The 18,045-nt window shown below is 44.1% G+C and overlaps 1 protein-coding gene across 1 annotated transcript in view; it reads left to right on the top strand.

The window, feature by feature from the left end:
* The window catches only part of LOC117541230 (NACHT, LRR and PYD domains-containing protein 12-like), a 44,695-nt gene extending 27,799 nt beyond the window's left edge, over positions 1 to 16,896 (top strand). Inside the window, exons 12-13 of the mRNA XM_034208407.1 lie at positions 14,196 to 14,369; positions 16,135 to 16,896. Of these exons, the coding sequence (XP_034064298.1) occupies positions 14,196 to 14,369; positions 16,135 to 16,144 (184 nt within the window). The 3' untranslated portion in view covers positions 16,145 to 16,896. The remainder of the gene's footprint in view (positions 1 to 14,195; positions 14,370 to 16,134) is intronic.
* Positions 16,897 to 18,045: the final 1,149 nt, after the last annotated feature.

Here is an 18,045-nt window from a genome sequence, read left to right as displayed (position 1 = left end):
TGGGTTAGGTCTCGTTGTCTGCTTGGAGGGTCGGGATCAAAGCCTTTCTAACTCAGAGGGGGAGTCCAGGTCCCGGTACACATTACCTATAAGAAGTCTAGCCCACTGATGTTAAATAAATCCAACCCTTTCCACTCTGTCTCTTTCTAATCATACTATCTGTCTTAGTTGTTAAATGCCATCTAAACAACATAATTAATGTCTACTTATGATATTACAAAAACTCACTCCAAAAATTGTTTCATCCATTGTTACATATTTACCCAACACAACTCTGAAATACTTACATGTTTCCAGCATCACATATTCCACACACTATGAAAGAACATCTCCATATCTTCTCTCATTTTAAATCCCACTGTTACTTCGAACAATAGTAAACCTGCAGAGCACACCAATCGGATCACAGTAATGAAATTTGAATCAAGTGTAGGCCTATGTCTTCTTTCTGAACATTTATTTATATTGTCTACATTTGCAAACAGTTCGAGTGTAAAATGTGTTTTGCACAATGTATTTACACTCTACAGATTCTTGAGTTTACTCATCTCCTGGTGCTGTCGTTGTAAAAAATGTTCAATCCCTTATTGTTTTGTACCAGTTTACCAAACAATACCGGCCAGCAATGTAATGATTAAACTCTAAGCTCGCATAAGTTTCAAGGGTGTGATACCCCCTTTCAGCCACTAGATGGCAGCAGCAGAAGTTTCAAGGGTGTGATACCCCCTTTCATCCACTAGATGGCAGCAGCAGAAGTTTCAAGGGTGTGATACCCCCTTTCATCCACTAGATGGCAGCAGCAGAAGTTTCAAGGGTGTGATACCCCCTTTCAGCCACTAGATGGCAGCAGCAGAAGTTTCCAGACAAAGGGAAACGCTCTACCTTGGTTTAATATATAACAGACCTCTGGCTTTAAGCTTTTAGCATTGGTCTGTTATTTAAACCCCAGTTTTAAACGGCGACTCGATCTGATATATCGAGTTTTCAGGTTTTGCCGTGCAGGATTCAAACCTCGCATTCACACAAACTGCACCATTTCTACGCCACTCAGGAATAAACACCTGCAGATCCGCGCCAAACTGCTCTATTTCACGTCACGCAGGACTTTCGTCTACCTGTCGATCCACGTTTACGTTTTGTATATAACTTTCCTAACATAGTAAAATATGCATTGTATATTCCATTTAAACTATAAAAACACTGTGAAACGCCTACAGACAATCCTAAAGTTTTAGCGTATCCAATTACAGACAGGCGACTTTCATCGTCTGCTTACCTTATTTGCAAAGTTGCAGAGTCCTGCTGATTGTCTGAGATGTTTGAAAGCGTCTGAATTCTTCCTCCGCTTCGTTATCTCTAGACGTCGGGTCACCATTTTGTTGGAGATTTGAAGGGATATCTGATCCGCTTTTCAAATCTTCGCGCGTTCCTATGAAGCTGGTTATAATACAGGAAGGAATCCATATCTACAAAGTAACCGTTAACAATAATCTACTTTAATGGCAATATGACAATGCAATACAATCATTACAATACAACATGATATATTACAGTTATATTGCAATGCTTAAGGAGTAATGCCGGCTTACTCCTGCTCTAGTCCGCATACTACAGAGCTACTTTCACCCGAGGGCAGCATGTGAAGAAGAGGCCGAACGCCAGGGATCCTCCGGATATATACCAGAGTAAGAAGGAGGGGTTTGGTGTTAGGTCAGCTGGTCATCTTTTCAGGTCATCTCATTGGGAGACGCAACGCAGCAGGAAACGCAGCAGGAAACCAAACAGGCTCACTTTACAACAAAAGGTCTCAAGGCCTGCATACCTACACCTCCCCCACAGAGCTATAAAACCCTGTTTACTCCAACCAGCCCAGAATGTTTATAGCCATTTGTAGTCCTTACATTTATGAAAGGATAAAACAGAGAAATCAATATAAAACACAAACACAGGTATTGTTTGAACAGTATTCACTTAACTGCTACTATTGATAAGCACCAGAGAAACCCAAGAGACCTCTCTTAACCTCACAAACACTGCAGCTAGATCTAAGTTGAATGCAAATCAGGACATGCTCTCCCCTTCCCCCATCTTCCTTTGTCCTCAAAAACACATGTCAACAGGCCCCAAATCCAGCTCACAGTTTTACCCAAATTATTCCCATTTTAAGCTTATCCATAGTTTGCTAACATGAATAAATACAAATATAACTCTACACTAGTTGCACGTACACGTCAACTAGTAAGTCATTGTGTTGAACTAGAGAGAACAAAAGCACAACTAGTGGGCTGAAAATATCCACTAGTTCTGGAAAAAGCCATACATGTTAAATCAATAGCTAACTAGTTGCATGCAGTTGCTCACTAGTGCAAAAAAAGCCAAACTAGTCGAAGGAAAGGCCTTACATGTAAGACAAATGTGCAACATGTCAGGTCAAAGACTAACATGTTTATAATATAACCTCACTAGTGAGAATAAATGCCCTCCACTAGTTAACTAGTAAGAAAAACATCTGTGTCACTAGTTCACTAGTGACTCCTCTAAGGCTTCACTAGTTAACTAGTGAGATAAAGTGTGTGTAACTAGTTAACTAGTAAGGTAAAAACAATTGTACTAGTGCATCTAGTGGACAATTTGGACCTCACTAGTTAACTAGTGCACATTTTGAGCCTCACTAGTCAGCTTAGAAGACCAAAACAGGCTTCAACTAGTTAACTAGTGAACATTATGCCTTCACTAGTTAACGTGTAAGCTGCAATATGTATCCACTAGTTAACTAGTTGCCGTTCATATGGCCAACACGTTAACTAGTCAGCCATAGGCAAATGAAGCAGGCGGGACCCAGATTCTGATTGGTCAGTTCAGCTCTGTGAGGGAGAGCCTGAGGGGGCGTTCTTCTGCGATGTTTTTAGCAAGGTCTTGAAGACGTGAGGTGCATCAGTCGGGTATTTAGTGCCTACTGTTAACATATTGTCCGTGGGAAGTCAGTCAGTGTGTGTTTTGCCTAGAAATATACATGTTTCTGCTTCTGCTATATTCCGCTTTGTGTGTGTGTTTTTGTTGGTGCGAATGTGCGCACGCTTGTGTGTGAGAACACCGGCACTCGAGACACAAAAGTAGAGGGAGTGATCGTGGGACATGTTATCAGCGGTGCTCAAGAAATGAATAAAGCTGAAACACTGGACAGATCTTAAAATCAGGGTAACGATAGATCCGTATGAAGATAAACAACCTCTCCATATTTGCCAAGACTAATATTTACGGAAGTCACGGCGATCTCTCAAAGCTGTGATCCGAAGAGGGTTACTCCCTCTTTCTATCCATCAATAATGTCCCTCTGTTATCACAATGCTATTCTAATCCAAGCACCTTTGAAATTGCAGCTTAATAAAATGTGTTAAAGAGGATCTATATTCCTGTCTGCAGTCCTAAGGCACGTTTCTAATTTTAACAAAGTCTTCAATGTTCTTACCGAATTTGATAAAGAGTCATATGATCATAATAACAAAATACTTTTGTTTTATATTTTTGTAAATATGGTCATATTTTAAAACACAGTGTATTTAAGCTCTTAAATAAACTATTTTGGCTGGGTGGCGCTCTATATCTTAGGGCCAATAGGAGACCTCGATGCGTTCTTTCCCCTCCTCCTCATTAGCATTCTGTGCAACTAGTGTGACTAGTGCACATTTGGGATCCACTAGTGCTACTAGTGAACATTTTAAGCCTCACTAGTTCACTAGTGGAATTTAAACGTCACTCACTAGTTAACTAGTAAAAGGCAAAGGGTTCACTAGTTAACGTGTAGACATTTTGAGCCCCACTAGTTAACTAGTAAGGTCAAAAGAGGCATCAACTAGTTAACTAGTGAACATTTTGCCTTTACTAGTTAACTAGTGAGTGATTCTGGGTGCGACTAGTTAACTAGTGCGCTGCAAAATCTCTGACATGTTAACTAGTTGTGCTTCTTTTGTGTGACTAGTTAACATGTCAGAGCTTTTGCAGCGCACTAGTTAACTTGTAAGACTTTTAGGGTCACTAGTACGGTCAGAGGGCCACTAGTTCATCAAAAAGCTTACACGTTGGGACTTTGGCGTTACTAGTGCTGCTCCTGGCGTCACTAGTAAGGCATACGTGTTAACTAGTCGGACAAAAGTGCCACTAGTTGCTGAAAAAGAGCGACTAGTGAAATGTTTTATTTAACTAGTAAAGCAGAGTGCCTAACTAGTTTGACCATATATCTAACAAGTGAAATCAAAGAGCCAACTAGTGTAGGCCGCTGACGTCTGATATCAAGGAAATTGAATAAATACTCAAATGGCTTGCCATAAACAAGCCTGTTTTCTCACATGCTCTGGCAGCTAGCACGTGCACGAGAGAGGGGAGGCACTTAGTGCATGCTTGAGAGGGGAGGGACTGCAGGCACAGCTGCAGTTTTCTATACAGCGGACTACAACATGGATGTTTAATAAGAACGAGGGACTACTGTAAACTCATCTAGAGACTCTGCACCGTGTTCTGATGCTGTTGTTTTATGCTTTATGAACGTGGACAACAGAGAAACATATTCTTCATGACCAAAGTTGGAATTGAAATAAAAAAGGAAAGTGAAACTTATGCTCGTCACCCTCTCCCTCCGGTCCACATTAATACAAATGATCCCAATACGTATGATTGTATGAACTATGAAAATATCTTAAAATCAATACAAATGTATTTATTATAAACGTTAGTCCTTAACATCTATCACTGTGTACATCACCATTCAAACATCTTTTAAAAGTTGAACAAACTCCACACAGCTCAGTAAAGACTGTGACTTTATTTGATCATTTCAGTAAAAACTAACGTTCATATTTCTCTTTTTGATTATAATACCGATGATCGTTCAAAACAAAGCACTTTGGCAACTTACCACATACGTTTTAAAATGCTTAATAAGCACCGTAACGTTCATGATATCATTTATCGGTCATAATCGGTTGTTTCCGTGAACGGCCGACTGTTGTGTGACGGCAAATGCTGCGGCCGCAAGGCATTGTGGGGCAGCATTTTCTCCTCTCCTTTCGGTGAGGGAGGTCCAGTGGTTCTTAAGCTAAAGGAGGTTATAAAGGAAGTTTGAAACCTACTTTCCTTTCATCTAGAGAATTCTAACGGCACTTATCATGGCTGCCACAGAGGGACTTCCGGGTAATTTCACTCTGTTAGGAAGGTTCCTAAGCTAAATGGACTATTCGACTTCAGCCTATGGCCCTTTCTCATTTCTCTAACTCCCCTCCTCGACTCCCCTCCTCGACTCCTATCCTCGAGACTTAGTCCCGCCCACAGGAGATGCGAGCGGAGGAGCCGAGGAGGGGAACCGAGGAGAGAGGAAGGGGAGGAAGTAGGCGGTTAGAGAAATGAGAACTCCTCTCCTCTGAGTGGTCATTTTAAAGAGACGTCCATTAATGATGACAGGAGGCACAGCAGCACTCTGTCTGATGGACAGATGTGTTCATGACCACTTATATATTTACTTTGATTCATTCACAATGCGGTATAATGAGACAATAACAGGCTACAGATGCGGACACACACACACACATACGTATATGTATATATTTATATAAATATATACAATTTCAGAATCAAACAGAGCACTCTCATAATAACGTAACACTATCAGAGACTGGATATATCCAGTCTCTGATAGTGTTCTCCTCACAGCTGTTCTCTCTGTAAACATCGCATCGCGATGAGAGCAGTTAATAAAATAATATCCAGGGGATGCATGCAGAGCTGTCATTGGCTGAGATAAGTCCAGCCGTGCGTCACGTCTCTTTGAAACATCTCTGTTCCCGGAAATGCATCCGCGGAGGAGCCGTGCAGGACCCATCAGTGTATCCTCGGTTAGAGCTCCTCCAGAGAGCCTCCTCGACGCTCGATCCTCAGTCCTCAAAGTGCATTTAGAGAAATGAGATGTCCTTCAACATGGCGCGCTGAAATTAATTTCCGGGTCACTACCGGAGGACCGAGGAGTCGAGGAGTCGAGGAGGGGGATTTGATTAAATGAGAAAGGGCCTATGGCTCTAACACACTCACACATGCTCACTCACACATGCTCCACGGCAGCAGGGAGCGCTACTGAGTCCATTGGGAAGGCGGGAGGTTGAGCAGAGCATGGAACAGCCCTTGCCATTCTGATGACAGCGGTGTTTCGATCCAGCGATCTGGGTCAGTGTTAGATAATATTATAAGGTGAATTTAGCGATCACAACGAAAACAGCCAAGACACATATTGAGCCCAGAAAAGTAATGTTATTAGGGCTGTAAATATAATAAGCCTATGGGTAAAATGGACAACATTGTAACTAAGGAGATTTAAACTATACAGCGATTCTGCACTCAGCCATCTCTCGAGTTTGTCTTTTCAAATCAGCTGCTCTTCATTTTCTTTCCTGCTATATTCAATGAGTGATACAAATATTTGTTACCACAACTTCTGAATACAACTGATACTGTTGGACTCGGTACTAGTTGACTGCTACCAGAAATAAAAGGAAGTACTTTTACTGTGTACTTTGTGAGTAATCCTCTGTCAGAGTCCCCTCCATAGTACATAATGCAAGTTTTCTGCTATCTTTGATGAATGATAAACATAATATGTTACCATTAGTTCTTAATGAAATTGATACTGTTTGACTTTGTATTAGTTAGCCTACTACTAACAATACATTGAAGTACTTTTACTGTGTATATTTTTGAGAAATACTCTGTCAAAGTCCCCTGCTGTGTCACAAGTTAGACACTTCTATTATTGTTTGTTTGGTGGCTCAACTAAACTCTCCTGTCATTTCAGATCCCGCCTTCCTCCAGGCCCTTGTAATCAGCTCACTTCCCTCACCTGGTCTCCCCAGCCCTTCCCCTCACCTGTTACTCATTCCCTCATCACTCCACAGTATTTATACCACCTCACTATCACTTGTCCTTTGCCAGATTGTCTTGTCGTTTCCGCCAAGCTCTCCAGTGAGTGTTGTATTCTAGCCTAGATTTTTGTCCTGCCCGGGTTTTGATCCCTGCCTGCCTGTTTACGGATCTCGAGTTCCTGCCTGCTCCCTGTCTGGTTTTGGTTGCCTGTCTGACGGATTTACTGGTTTTGACCCTGCCTGTCCCTGACCTGAATAAACTGAACATTGCTATACACTGGTTGTATCTGAGTCGTGCTATTGGGTTCTGATCTGTACCTGTGATCGTGACAGTACAATCTGGCCCCCATGAACCCAGCCGACTCAGCGACAGAACCGCCTACGCACGATATCGTGTTACAACGCCACGAGCAGCAGCTTACCTTCATGGCGGAAGCAATGCAGGAGATGGCCGCTCGTCACGAACGGACCTTTGTGAATCTCCGTGATCATCTTCAGAACCTTCCTGCTACGGTCCAAAGTCCGGAACTAACTCCAGCTTCCGCTGTTCGAATCCAGAGTCCTCCGGCATCGGATGCACGCCTGTCTCCTCCGGAACGCTACTCTGGAGCCCCAGGTTCGTGCAGACCATTCCTGGTCCAATGTTCCCTCGCCTTCGAGCTTCAGCCTTCCGCCTTCCCAACAGAAAGATCCCGGGTGGCGTATATTGTCTCTCTTCTCACGGGCAAAGCTAAAGACTGGGGTACCGCCGAATGGGAGAGACAATCCTCTGCCTGCTCATCTGTAAGCTTATTCTCCGATGAACTGCGTAAAGTCTTTGATCACGCTACACCCGGAAGAGAGGTCGCTCGGGGACTGTTTAACCTGGCGCAAGGAGGAAGATCTGTGTCCGATTACTCCATCGAGTTTCGTACCATAGCCGCCGAGAGTAACTGGAATGCTTCTTCACTTCTCGATGCCTTCTACAACGGTCTGTCGGATCGCCTTAAAGACGAACTGACAGCTCGGGACCTTCCTGCTGATTTAGATGAGCTGGTGGCTCTCTCCATCCGCATTGACGGCCGTCTGCGGGAGCGGAGGAAAGAGAGGGTTTTCTCCGTCGCCCCTCAGGCTCCGCCTCCCCCGTCAGCGCATGCTACTGAACAGGTGAGAGGAGGATTTTCTAACTCTTCTGAACCAATGCAGCTGGGGCGGACCCGGCTCTCCGATGCAGAACGACAGCGCCGCCTGCGGGACAACTGCTGTCTTTACTGCGGCCAGGAGGGTCATCTTGCCTTCTCTTGTCCTGTAAAAGGCAGGGCTCACCAGTCATCCAGAGGGCGCTGGTGAGCCGAATTATGAATTTAGAAATGCCCTCTAGACCACTAACCCATGCTCAGCTGAGCTGCTTGGGGAAAATGCACACTGTGGCTGTTCTTATTGACTCTGGTGCTGATGCCAGTCTTTTGGATATAACCCTGGCCTTTCAGATGGGACTTGGTCGGGAGGTTTTGGAGAAGCCCATCAATGCTACAGCTCTAGATGGTCGTCTTCTCTGCAGAGTGACACACCGTTCAACTCCAGTTCAAATGAGCATGTCAGGTAATCACAGCGAAACACTCTCTTTTCACCTTATCCATGCACCACATCAGCCTGTCATTTTGGGGTTTCCTTGGTTAAGGAGGCATAATCCTCATATAGATTGGGCTTCAGGGACTATTAGAGAGTGGAGTGCTCATTGTCATGCTGTCTGCTTAAGATCTAGTTCCTCAATTGATTCCAGTCAGCCGATTATCTCTGAGTGTCAAGACCTTTCCGGTGTTCCCAAGGATTACTGGGACCTTAAAGAGGCCTTTAACAAGGTTCGGGCCACCTCACTCCCGCCTCATCGTGCTAATGACTGTCCTATTGACCTGTTACCTGGTACTTCTCCTCCTAGAGGTCGACTTTTTTCTTTATCGGCTCCTGAAACTAAGTCAATGGAGAAGTATATCAATGACTCTTTGTATGCAGGGCTTATCCGGCCTTCATCATCTCCTGCTGGTGCAGGTTTTTTCTTCGTGGGTAAGAAGGATAAGACTCTGCGCCTATGCATTGACTACAGAGGACTCAATAACATCACTGTCAAGAACAGGTATCCCTTCCACTTGTTTCCTCTGCATTTGAACTGTTACAAGGCGCTACTATTTTTACCAAGCTGGACCTACGTAACGCGTACCATTTGGTGAGAATCAGGGAGGGGGACGAGTGGAAGACGGGATTTAACACTCCTAGTGGACATTATGAGTATTTAGTCATGCCTTTTGGACTCACCAATGCACCTGCAGTCTTCCAGGGGTTGGTGAATGATGTTCTGCGGGATCTTCTCAATATCTGTGTTTTTGTATACCTGGATGACATTTTGATTTTTTCCAAGTCAAAACAGGAGCATGTGGTCCATGTTCGCCTAGTCCTCCAGAGGCTCTTGGCGAACCACCTCTTTGTCAAGGCCGAGAAGTGTGTGTTCCACACCACAGAAGTCCCGTTCCTGGGATTTGTGGTCTCCACCGGAAACATCAAGATGGATCCTGAAAAGACCAAGGCGGTGACTGACTGGCCACGCCCTTCAACACGCAAGGAGCTCCAACGCTTTCTGGGTTTTGCCAACTTCTACCGGAGGTTTATTCGAAACTACAGTTTGGTGGCCGCTCCTCTCACAGCTCTCACCTCTCAGAACATTCCCTTCCGGTGGTCCTCGGTGGCCGAAGGGGCTTTTGGTGAGTTAAAGTCACGCTTCACCTCTGCTCCTATTTTGATTTTTCCAGATTCTACTCGGCAGTTTACTGTAGAGGTAGATGCGTCGGACACTGGAGTTGGGGCAGTTCTTTCTCAACGGTCGGCCGAGGATCAGAAGATGCACCCGTGTGCCTTCTTCTCTCGAAAGCTGTCCCCAGCGGAAAGGAATTATGACATTGGAAATCGAGAACTGTTGGCAGTGAAACTTGCCCTGGAAGAATGGAGACACTGGTTGGAGGGAGCAGAGCAGCCTTTTAAAATTTGGAGTACATCCGTTCAGCTAAGCGGCTGAACTCTCGTCAAGCCAGGTGGGCTCTGTTTTTCAAACGCTTTGATTTTTCTCTTTCACACAGACCTGGTTCTAAGAACATCAAACCTGACGCCCTGTCTCGCCAGTTCCAGCCAGAGAGCTTTCCATCTCATACTGAGAATATCATCGCTTCTACATGTGTCATTGGTCTGGTGACCTGGGAGGTAGAGGATAAGGTCAAGCGCGCTCATGCTGAACACCCAGCCCCAAGTGCCTGTCCTGTTAACCGTCTGTTTGTTCCTGACACTCTCCGTACCCAGGTTCTCCAGTGGGGTCATAACTCTCGCCTGGCTTGTCACTCAGGAGTGAGACGGTCCCTAGCCCTGATTCGACAGCGATTTTGGTGGTCTTCCATGGAGAAGGATACCAAGGAATTCATTGCTGCTTGCCTAGTCTGCTCCCAAAATAAGACTTCACGCCAAGCTCCCTCCGGTCTTCTTCATCCCTTGCCTATCCCTCATCGTCCCTGGTCCCACATCTCCTTGGATTTTGTCACTGGACTACCACCCTCAGACGGTAACACAGTCATACTCACAGTCATAGACCGGTTTTCCAAGTCTGCTCTGCTTATTCCATTAACCAAATTACCTACTGCCAAGGAAACGGCTGAAATCATGCTACAACATGTGTTCAGGCTGCATGGTCTCCCCAGTGACGTTGTCTCTGATCGGGGACCACAATTTACTTCTCGTTTTTGGTCCGAGTTTTGCAGGCTGCTGGGAGCCAGTGTCAGTCTCTCGTCCGGATTTCATCCCCAGTCCAATGGTCAAGCAGAGCGAATGAACCAGGAGATGGAGACTGCCTTACGCTGTCTAGCCTCCTCCACTCCTTCCTCCTGGTCGAGGCAGCTTCTATGGGTTGAGTATGCCCACAACACCCTTCCTAGTTCTGCTACTGGTCTTTCTCCATTCCAATGCTCCCGCGGATACCAGCCACCCCTTTTCCCGGCACAGGAACGTGAGGCCAGCGTCCCATCTGCACAGGCGTTTGTAAGCCGATGTCGACGCATGTGGTTAAAGGCCCGCTCCGCGCTCCTGTGCTCTTCCGACCGTTATCAACGGACCGCCAATCGCCGTCGCAAGCCAGCTCCACAGTACTCCCCAGGGCAATGTGTCTGGCTCTCCACACGGGATCTCCCTCTCAGAGTTGAGTCAAAGAAGTTGTCTCCCCGTTTTGTAGGCCCATTTCCCATAGCTAGGGTCATCAATCCTGCAGCTGTCCGCCTGCGTCTGCCCCCCTTCTATGAGGATTCATCCTACCTTCCATGTGTCCAAGATCAAACCAGTTAATGTGAGCCCTCTTCAGCCCCCCTTTAGACCCCCACCACCACCCCGGACTATCGACGGGGAGACTGTTTACACTGTCCGTCGCCTCATCAAGTCCCGGCGACGTGGTAGAGGGTTGCAGTACCTGGTACACTGGGAGGGTTATGGCCCTGAAGAGCGTTCATGGGTGCCTGCTCGCAGTATCTTTGACCCATCTCTCATTACTGACTTTCACCAGGCTCATCCCGATCAACCACGTGGGACGTCAGGAGCCGTCCATAGAGGGGGGGGTTCTGTCACAAGTTAGACACTTCTATTATTGTTTGTTTGGTGGCTCAACTAAACTCTCCTGTCATTTCAGATCCCGCCTTCCTCCAGGCCCTTGTAATCAGCTCACTTCCCTCACCTGGTCTCCCCAGCCCTTCCCCTCACCTGTTACTCATTCCCTCATCACTCCACAGTATTTATATCACCTCACTATCACTTGTCCTTTGCCAGATTGTCTTGTCGTTTCCGCCAAGCTCTCCAGTGAGTGTTGTATTCTAGCCTAGATTTTTGTCCTGCCCGGGTTTTGATCCCTGCCTGCCTGTTTATGGATCTCGAGTTCCTGCCTGCTCCCTGTCTGGTTTTGGTTGCCTGTCTGACGGATTTACTGGTTTTGACCCTGCCTGTCCCTGACCTGAATAAACTGAACATTGCTATACACTGGTTGTATCTGAGTCGTGCTATTGGGTTCTGATCTGTACCTGTGATCGTGACATGCTGAGAACAACATCAAGCCACTTCTGCTAAGTTTGATGAGGGAATTCTTTTTTGTTTCCATTAGTTCTTCGTGAGATTGATCCTGTTGGACTCAGTACTACTGAAACTACCCCCACAAGTACTATGAAGTACTTATTGTGTACTTTTCCAGTAATCCCCTATCAATGTCCCCTCCCGACTACAAGAATGCATGTTTTTCTTTTAATAAGCGTTAAAAAGCATTTCTTCCTGAGACTGATATTGTTGGACAGAGTATTTTAAGAGGATGGTGGACATGGTAGACTTTATATACATATGCCATCTTTAATACCTGTAATATATACTGGGCTGCTAAATCCTAAGAACTGCTACAGGATTTGATTTGTAGATTTGATTTGTTTTTGATCTGTATTTTTGAAAATTATGTAACTTTTTTAGTTTTTTATCTTTTTTTTTTAGCATATTCCATCCATCCATCCATCTTCTCCCGCTTATTCGTGGTCGGGTCGCGGGGGTAGCAGTTCCAGCAGAGAGCCCCAAACTTTATTTTCCCTGGCGACATCAACCAGCTCTGACTGGGGGATCCCAAGGCACTCCCAGGCCAGCGAAGAGATATAATCCCTCCACCTGGTCCTAGGTCTACCCCTTGGTCTCTTCCCAGCTGGACGTGCCTGGAACACCTCCCTAGGGAGGCGCCCAGGTGGCATCCTAACTAGGTGCCCGAACCACCTCAACTGGCTCCTTTCAACGCGAAGGAGGAGCGGCTCAACTCCGAGTCCCTCCCTGATGACCGAACTTCTCACCTTATCCCTAAGGCCAGCCACCCTGCGGAGAAAACCCATCTCGGCCGCTTGTATCCGCGATCTCGTTCTTTCGGTCATGACCCATCCTTCATGACCATAGGTGAGGGTAGGAACGAAAATGGCCCGGAAGACAGAGAGCTTTGCCTTCTGGCTCAGCTCCCTTTTCGTCACAACGGTGCGGTAAAGCGACTGCAGTACCGCTCCCGCTGCTCCGATTCTCCGGCCCATCTCACGCTCCATTGTTCCCTCACTCGAGAACAAGACCCCGAGATACTTGAACTCCTTCACTTGGGGTAAGGACTCATTCCCTACTTGGAGTGGACAGTCCATCGGTTTCCTGCTGAGAACCATGGCCTCAGATTTGGAGGTGCTGATCCTCATCCCAGCCGCTTCAACACTCGGTTGCGAACCGATCCAGTGAGTGCTGAAGGTCGCAGACCGATGAAGCCATTAGAACCACATCATCTGCAAAAAGCAGTGGTGCAATCCTTAGTCCACCGAACTGCAGACCCCCTCCCCCATGACTACGCCTCGAAATCCGATCCATGTATATTACAAACAGGATTGGTGACAAAGCGCAGCCCTGGCGGAGGCCAACCCTCACCGGAAATGGGTCCAACTTACTGCCGAGGACCCGGACACAGCTCTCGCTTTGGGAGTACAGAGATTGGATGGCATATTGTTTATTATATTATAACTTAGTACTTTTTTAACGCATGTAAGATATGCAACACTAAGCTGTCTGTGGCTCTTTCCTGCTGTAACGCTGCAAATGTCCCCTCTGTGGGACAAATAAAGGTATTCTGATTCTGATTCTGATGATATCAGCACTACTTTCAGTCAGTACTCCGGCAGCAGCATTTTACACCTTGGAAAGTCTTTAGAGTCTGGCTGGTCACAAATATCCTTCAGCACACTGACACACTATGTCACTCTGGTTGCCCTCTTATGATGCTGCTGTCTTTTAATATATAATTATTTCTCTGCCGCTAGTTCGTTCCTCACAGATTGGGGTTAAGTATATATATATTTGAGAGAGAGAGCTCTGTTTTCCAGCCTGAGTCTATTTAATTTATTGTTTTGGTTGTGTGATTTAATACATTTTTATAATTTAATGTATTTGTTTTATTTATTATATATAATTTATATATTTGAATATTATTTCATTTGCAATGTTGAATGTTCAATAAAAAGTTATGTTTGAAAGGATGTACTTGAATTATTATTATATATTATCATTATGTCAGTGGTCTAAAATGGTCTTACAACAGTGCTGACAAGTGGGTTCATCTCCAAAAAATGAATCCTTTGACATTTGTTAGATGTAGATGGAGCCAGGCTGATCTTGGATAGGAACAAATCATGTCATGTTCTTACATGAGGCCCATTGTCATATAAATGATATCTATTCTCTCTTCAGACTGGGGGGCTGCAGCTTGTTGGAGAGCAGCTGTGTTTCTCTGGCCTCAGCTCTGAAGTCCAACCCCTCCCACCTGAGAAAGCTGGACCTGAGGGACAACAAGCTGCAGGATTCAGCAGTGAAGCTGCTCTGTGATCTTTTGGAGAGTCCTGACTGTAGCCTGGAGACTCTTAGGTCAGTAAAGGGTTAAAGTTATTTGCCTACAAAACTCTAGAGTCGTTAACACTTGTCCAGTGTGTGAAGTTACTTTATCAGTAAAAATGATAGAGCAACCAGCAGTTGCAATAACGGCTGGTAGCCAGGATGGCGATTGTTGTGTGCGAAGTGTACAGCGTTCCAAACTACTCTTTAAACGTTACTCAGATTGCACTGCCTTTCTCCATACTTTGCATTGTACTCAAATCAGTTAGTATAAGTGTGCGATTGGAGACACAGCATTGTTCTAATTTAAATAACTATAATTTAGTGCTGTCAAAATTATCGCGTTAACGGCGGTAATTAATTTTTTGAATTAATTGTGTTAAAATATTTAACGCATTTAACGCATGTGCAGAATGGCCCGCCCCATACGTGCCACCAATGGCAGCGCCAGGGTGTGGCTGGGTAGGCTACACCCATACCAAGAAATGGCTCCACCATGAAAAATGATGTTAAAGTAAGCAAAATAAAGTCTGCCAACTCGCGCGGAGTAAATTGCACAGATAGCAGTTAGTAAGATTGATTTCAGTAGCCACGGTTTTGAAAACTTTTGTCACGTAGTGATCGTCTTCTCAATAGAACATCTTTGATAACGGCGTGGTGTTGTTGCAGGAAGTCCCGACGGAGAATACTTTTGCTGTAGTACAGGGGTGCACATAACTGGTACGCAGGTTATGTGCGTAATCTGAAATGCTTTTCCAGAAGGCGGTTAGATCACCGGACGACAGAGTCGGTCTCCGTGTGCACAGACAGGGCTGCTGTTAACGTCGGTCTGGAACGGTAACGGAATTGTGCCAAAACTACGCCAACCGGCTGCGGAGGGAGACTCCCCCCCTTCACTGGAGAACTGCGCTAAAACAGCTGATCACAACGTTCACACTCTGTGGTCACGAAGTACTCCACTAGCCGCCGCCGCCGCCTCTGTCGACTTTCCTGAAGTACTCCCCCGTTGATAGAAATCAACACGTAATGAATTAAGACCCCACGGTTTGATGATTGATGTGTGGGTTGTCTTTCATTTTGACACGCAGAAATGTTTTATAATAAACATACTGTATGTTAAATGGATATATACGCCTTCTTTCATTTATCTTTCCATTCCCACAACAATATACATAAATAAATGGCATATTTTGGACATAGTTCGAATGGTGATTAATCATGATTAATTAATTTTTAAGCTGTGATTAATCTGATTACAAATTGTAATCGTTTGACAGCCCTACTATAATTACATTTAACAAATGTTTGGACTTTGTACATAACAACAAACCCCTTTTGCTGTAGTCTAAGAATCCAAAGTGTTACTTTTCATCTTTAAGAGAAGGCATTAGAAATGTTTGTGCTTGTTTAATTTATTTTGCCCAAATAATTTGACATTATCTTTGATGTTATTTAGCTGATGCTTCTATCCTAAGCGACTCACTTACTCCATTACTGTAATGGTAATTGAAGTGTTCCAATGTCCTATATTCCTGTTGCCATTAATACAAAGATGAGTGGTGAAAGTGATATCACACAGACAACAGCAGATGTTCTTCTCTTCTTCTTGCTTCTGCTTTGGACAGCTTAACAGCAGTAATTCCATCCTTAAAGAGCCGTGAATATTTCTCTGTTTCTGCATTAATTATGTGTATTTCCATTTCGACTTCAGTCTTAAGTCTCTGCAGGTCTGTGAGGGTTGATACATGCTAATGAAGGGAGTCGATAAACACTGATTCATCTCTTCTTCTCTTACCAGGTGGAAGTGATCTCACTGAGGAGTGAGCGATCAGAAAGGGTGAAGCCTGAGAGGAACGGCTCTCCTGATGATCCAGAGATTGAAGCATCTCCAGCTCTGACTGAGCAAGGATACAAGTGGACATCTCGAGTACCTCGCGTCCGGCATTAGAATAAGTCTTTGACCACATGTGATCGGATCTCCCTTCCCAAAAAATACATAATGAAAAGTTGATTTTGTGATTTTGTGCTTAATTTTAGGTTTACTCATAAACCATACATTATTTCAGAAACCTGCAATAATAAAAAAGTGCTTTTTGTACATCCATAGTGTCGATGGAAAGTGACGTGTGTAGCCTAAATTGTTTGAATGTTTGTATACATTTCATGAACCTTAAAATATAAGGTTATAGTCTACTGATGGTGGTAGACAAGTACCGGGAACCTCCATGCATCCTGCTTTTCTCGGGTGTATTGTTATAGATTTAGGTGAAATTCAATCAATAATCAGAGGAGCCCATTGGGGTAACAAACCCTGGATCTCTGGATCCACATTTGATACCATTATATAATTGATACGTCTGTCTTTTCAAAATGTTGATAACGTTTTGAAATTAATCAATCAATTGCTGATTTAGTTTATATTCTTAGATACGTTGTTGATCACTAAAGAATGTTGTGCTTGCAGTACTTAGTATAGTAAGACAATGAATGTCTCTGCGGACCTACTCTATTGTTTGACCAATCCGAACACTATTTGAAAAAACATGATATCTAACAAAAATGTCTGTCATGTTTGGTAGTAATTAGCATGAAGATTTGTGGAGATAATTGAGGAATTTGGGCCTACAACCAAACGATGGGGTTCAGCCGTCATCTGAATGACTTGAGTCTCTCTCTACAGTTCAACCTTCACGTATGAATGAGTGTAAGTTCTCAAACTATTTCTGGTTTCTAACAATTCTACTATTATCGTTTGATGTTATTTCAATTGGAAAATATGTTATTCTTATGGCCACAAGCCTTATGATATGGATACTATAACTTCAGAAATGTTCTGTATCCAAATATTGTTTTTATTATCTTTCTCTCATAACGAACTGATGTTCGTTACGTAGAAACAGGACAAGATGTCTTACTGTGAAGGTAAACTTATGTTGTTGCAATGTTGAGGTAGAATGAAGGAGTCTGGAACCGTCGTTAGCCAAAGCACTGAGAGTTTTATTGATCACAGTACATTAATTACATACGGCCGGGAGATCATCTTAGTTTCACACTGTCCTGTGCTCCACCAAGATAATCTCTGCCCCAAAGCCACAAAACATCGCTGCTACACGAGGAGAGGCCGGCCCACAGAAACCCGCGTATACCTAATTAGCTATTAAATGCGAGACAATAATCTCCTTGTCTCAAAGAGATGCAGCTAGGTCTCAACCCTCCCCCACGGATATAGGAGAAGCGTTTGACCTGTGACCTCAATTTACAGAGGAGTCCTTGAGTGACTACAAGCAGATGTTTGCAGTATCACAGATTCTAAGAAACAATAAGAAGCTCTATAAACAGATCAGATTAACATATTCTCTTACAGATTCACTCTTTTTATCAATCTATTGATAACCAATTAACATTAGTCTAAGAATATTTCAGTCAATACTTAAAATCAATAGGCGTCTTCAGAGTTGGGTGGGCTCAGATACATTAATTACATTAAAAATAGAACAAGATTGAAAAACACTTCAATCACCATGATTGAACACAGTCAATCATAATAAAAAATCATCTCTCTTCAGTGCTTGGCATCTTTTGTCAAAAGGCACAATAATAAACACATGGGATACAAAATATTACAGCAAAATATATGTTTCAAAAATAAGATCTTTTATCATTTATCACTCAGTTAATCTCATTCATCAAACACAAATTCTAAATCAGC

The sequence above is a fragment of the Gymnodraco acuticeps genome, unplaced genomic scaffold, assembly GCF_902827175.1.
Source record: "Gymnodraco acuticeps unplaced genomic scaffold, fGymAcu1.1, whole genome shotgun sequence".
NCBI classification, from domain to species: Eukaryota; Metazoa; Chordata; class Actinopteri; order Perciformes; family Bathydraconidae; genus Gymnodraco; species Gymnodraco acuticeps.
Note: the sequence above shows the minus strand (reverse complement) of the source record. Positions and strands in the feature narration are given on the sequence as shown.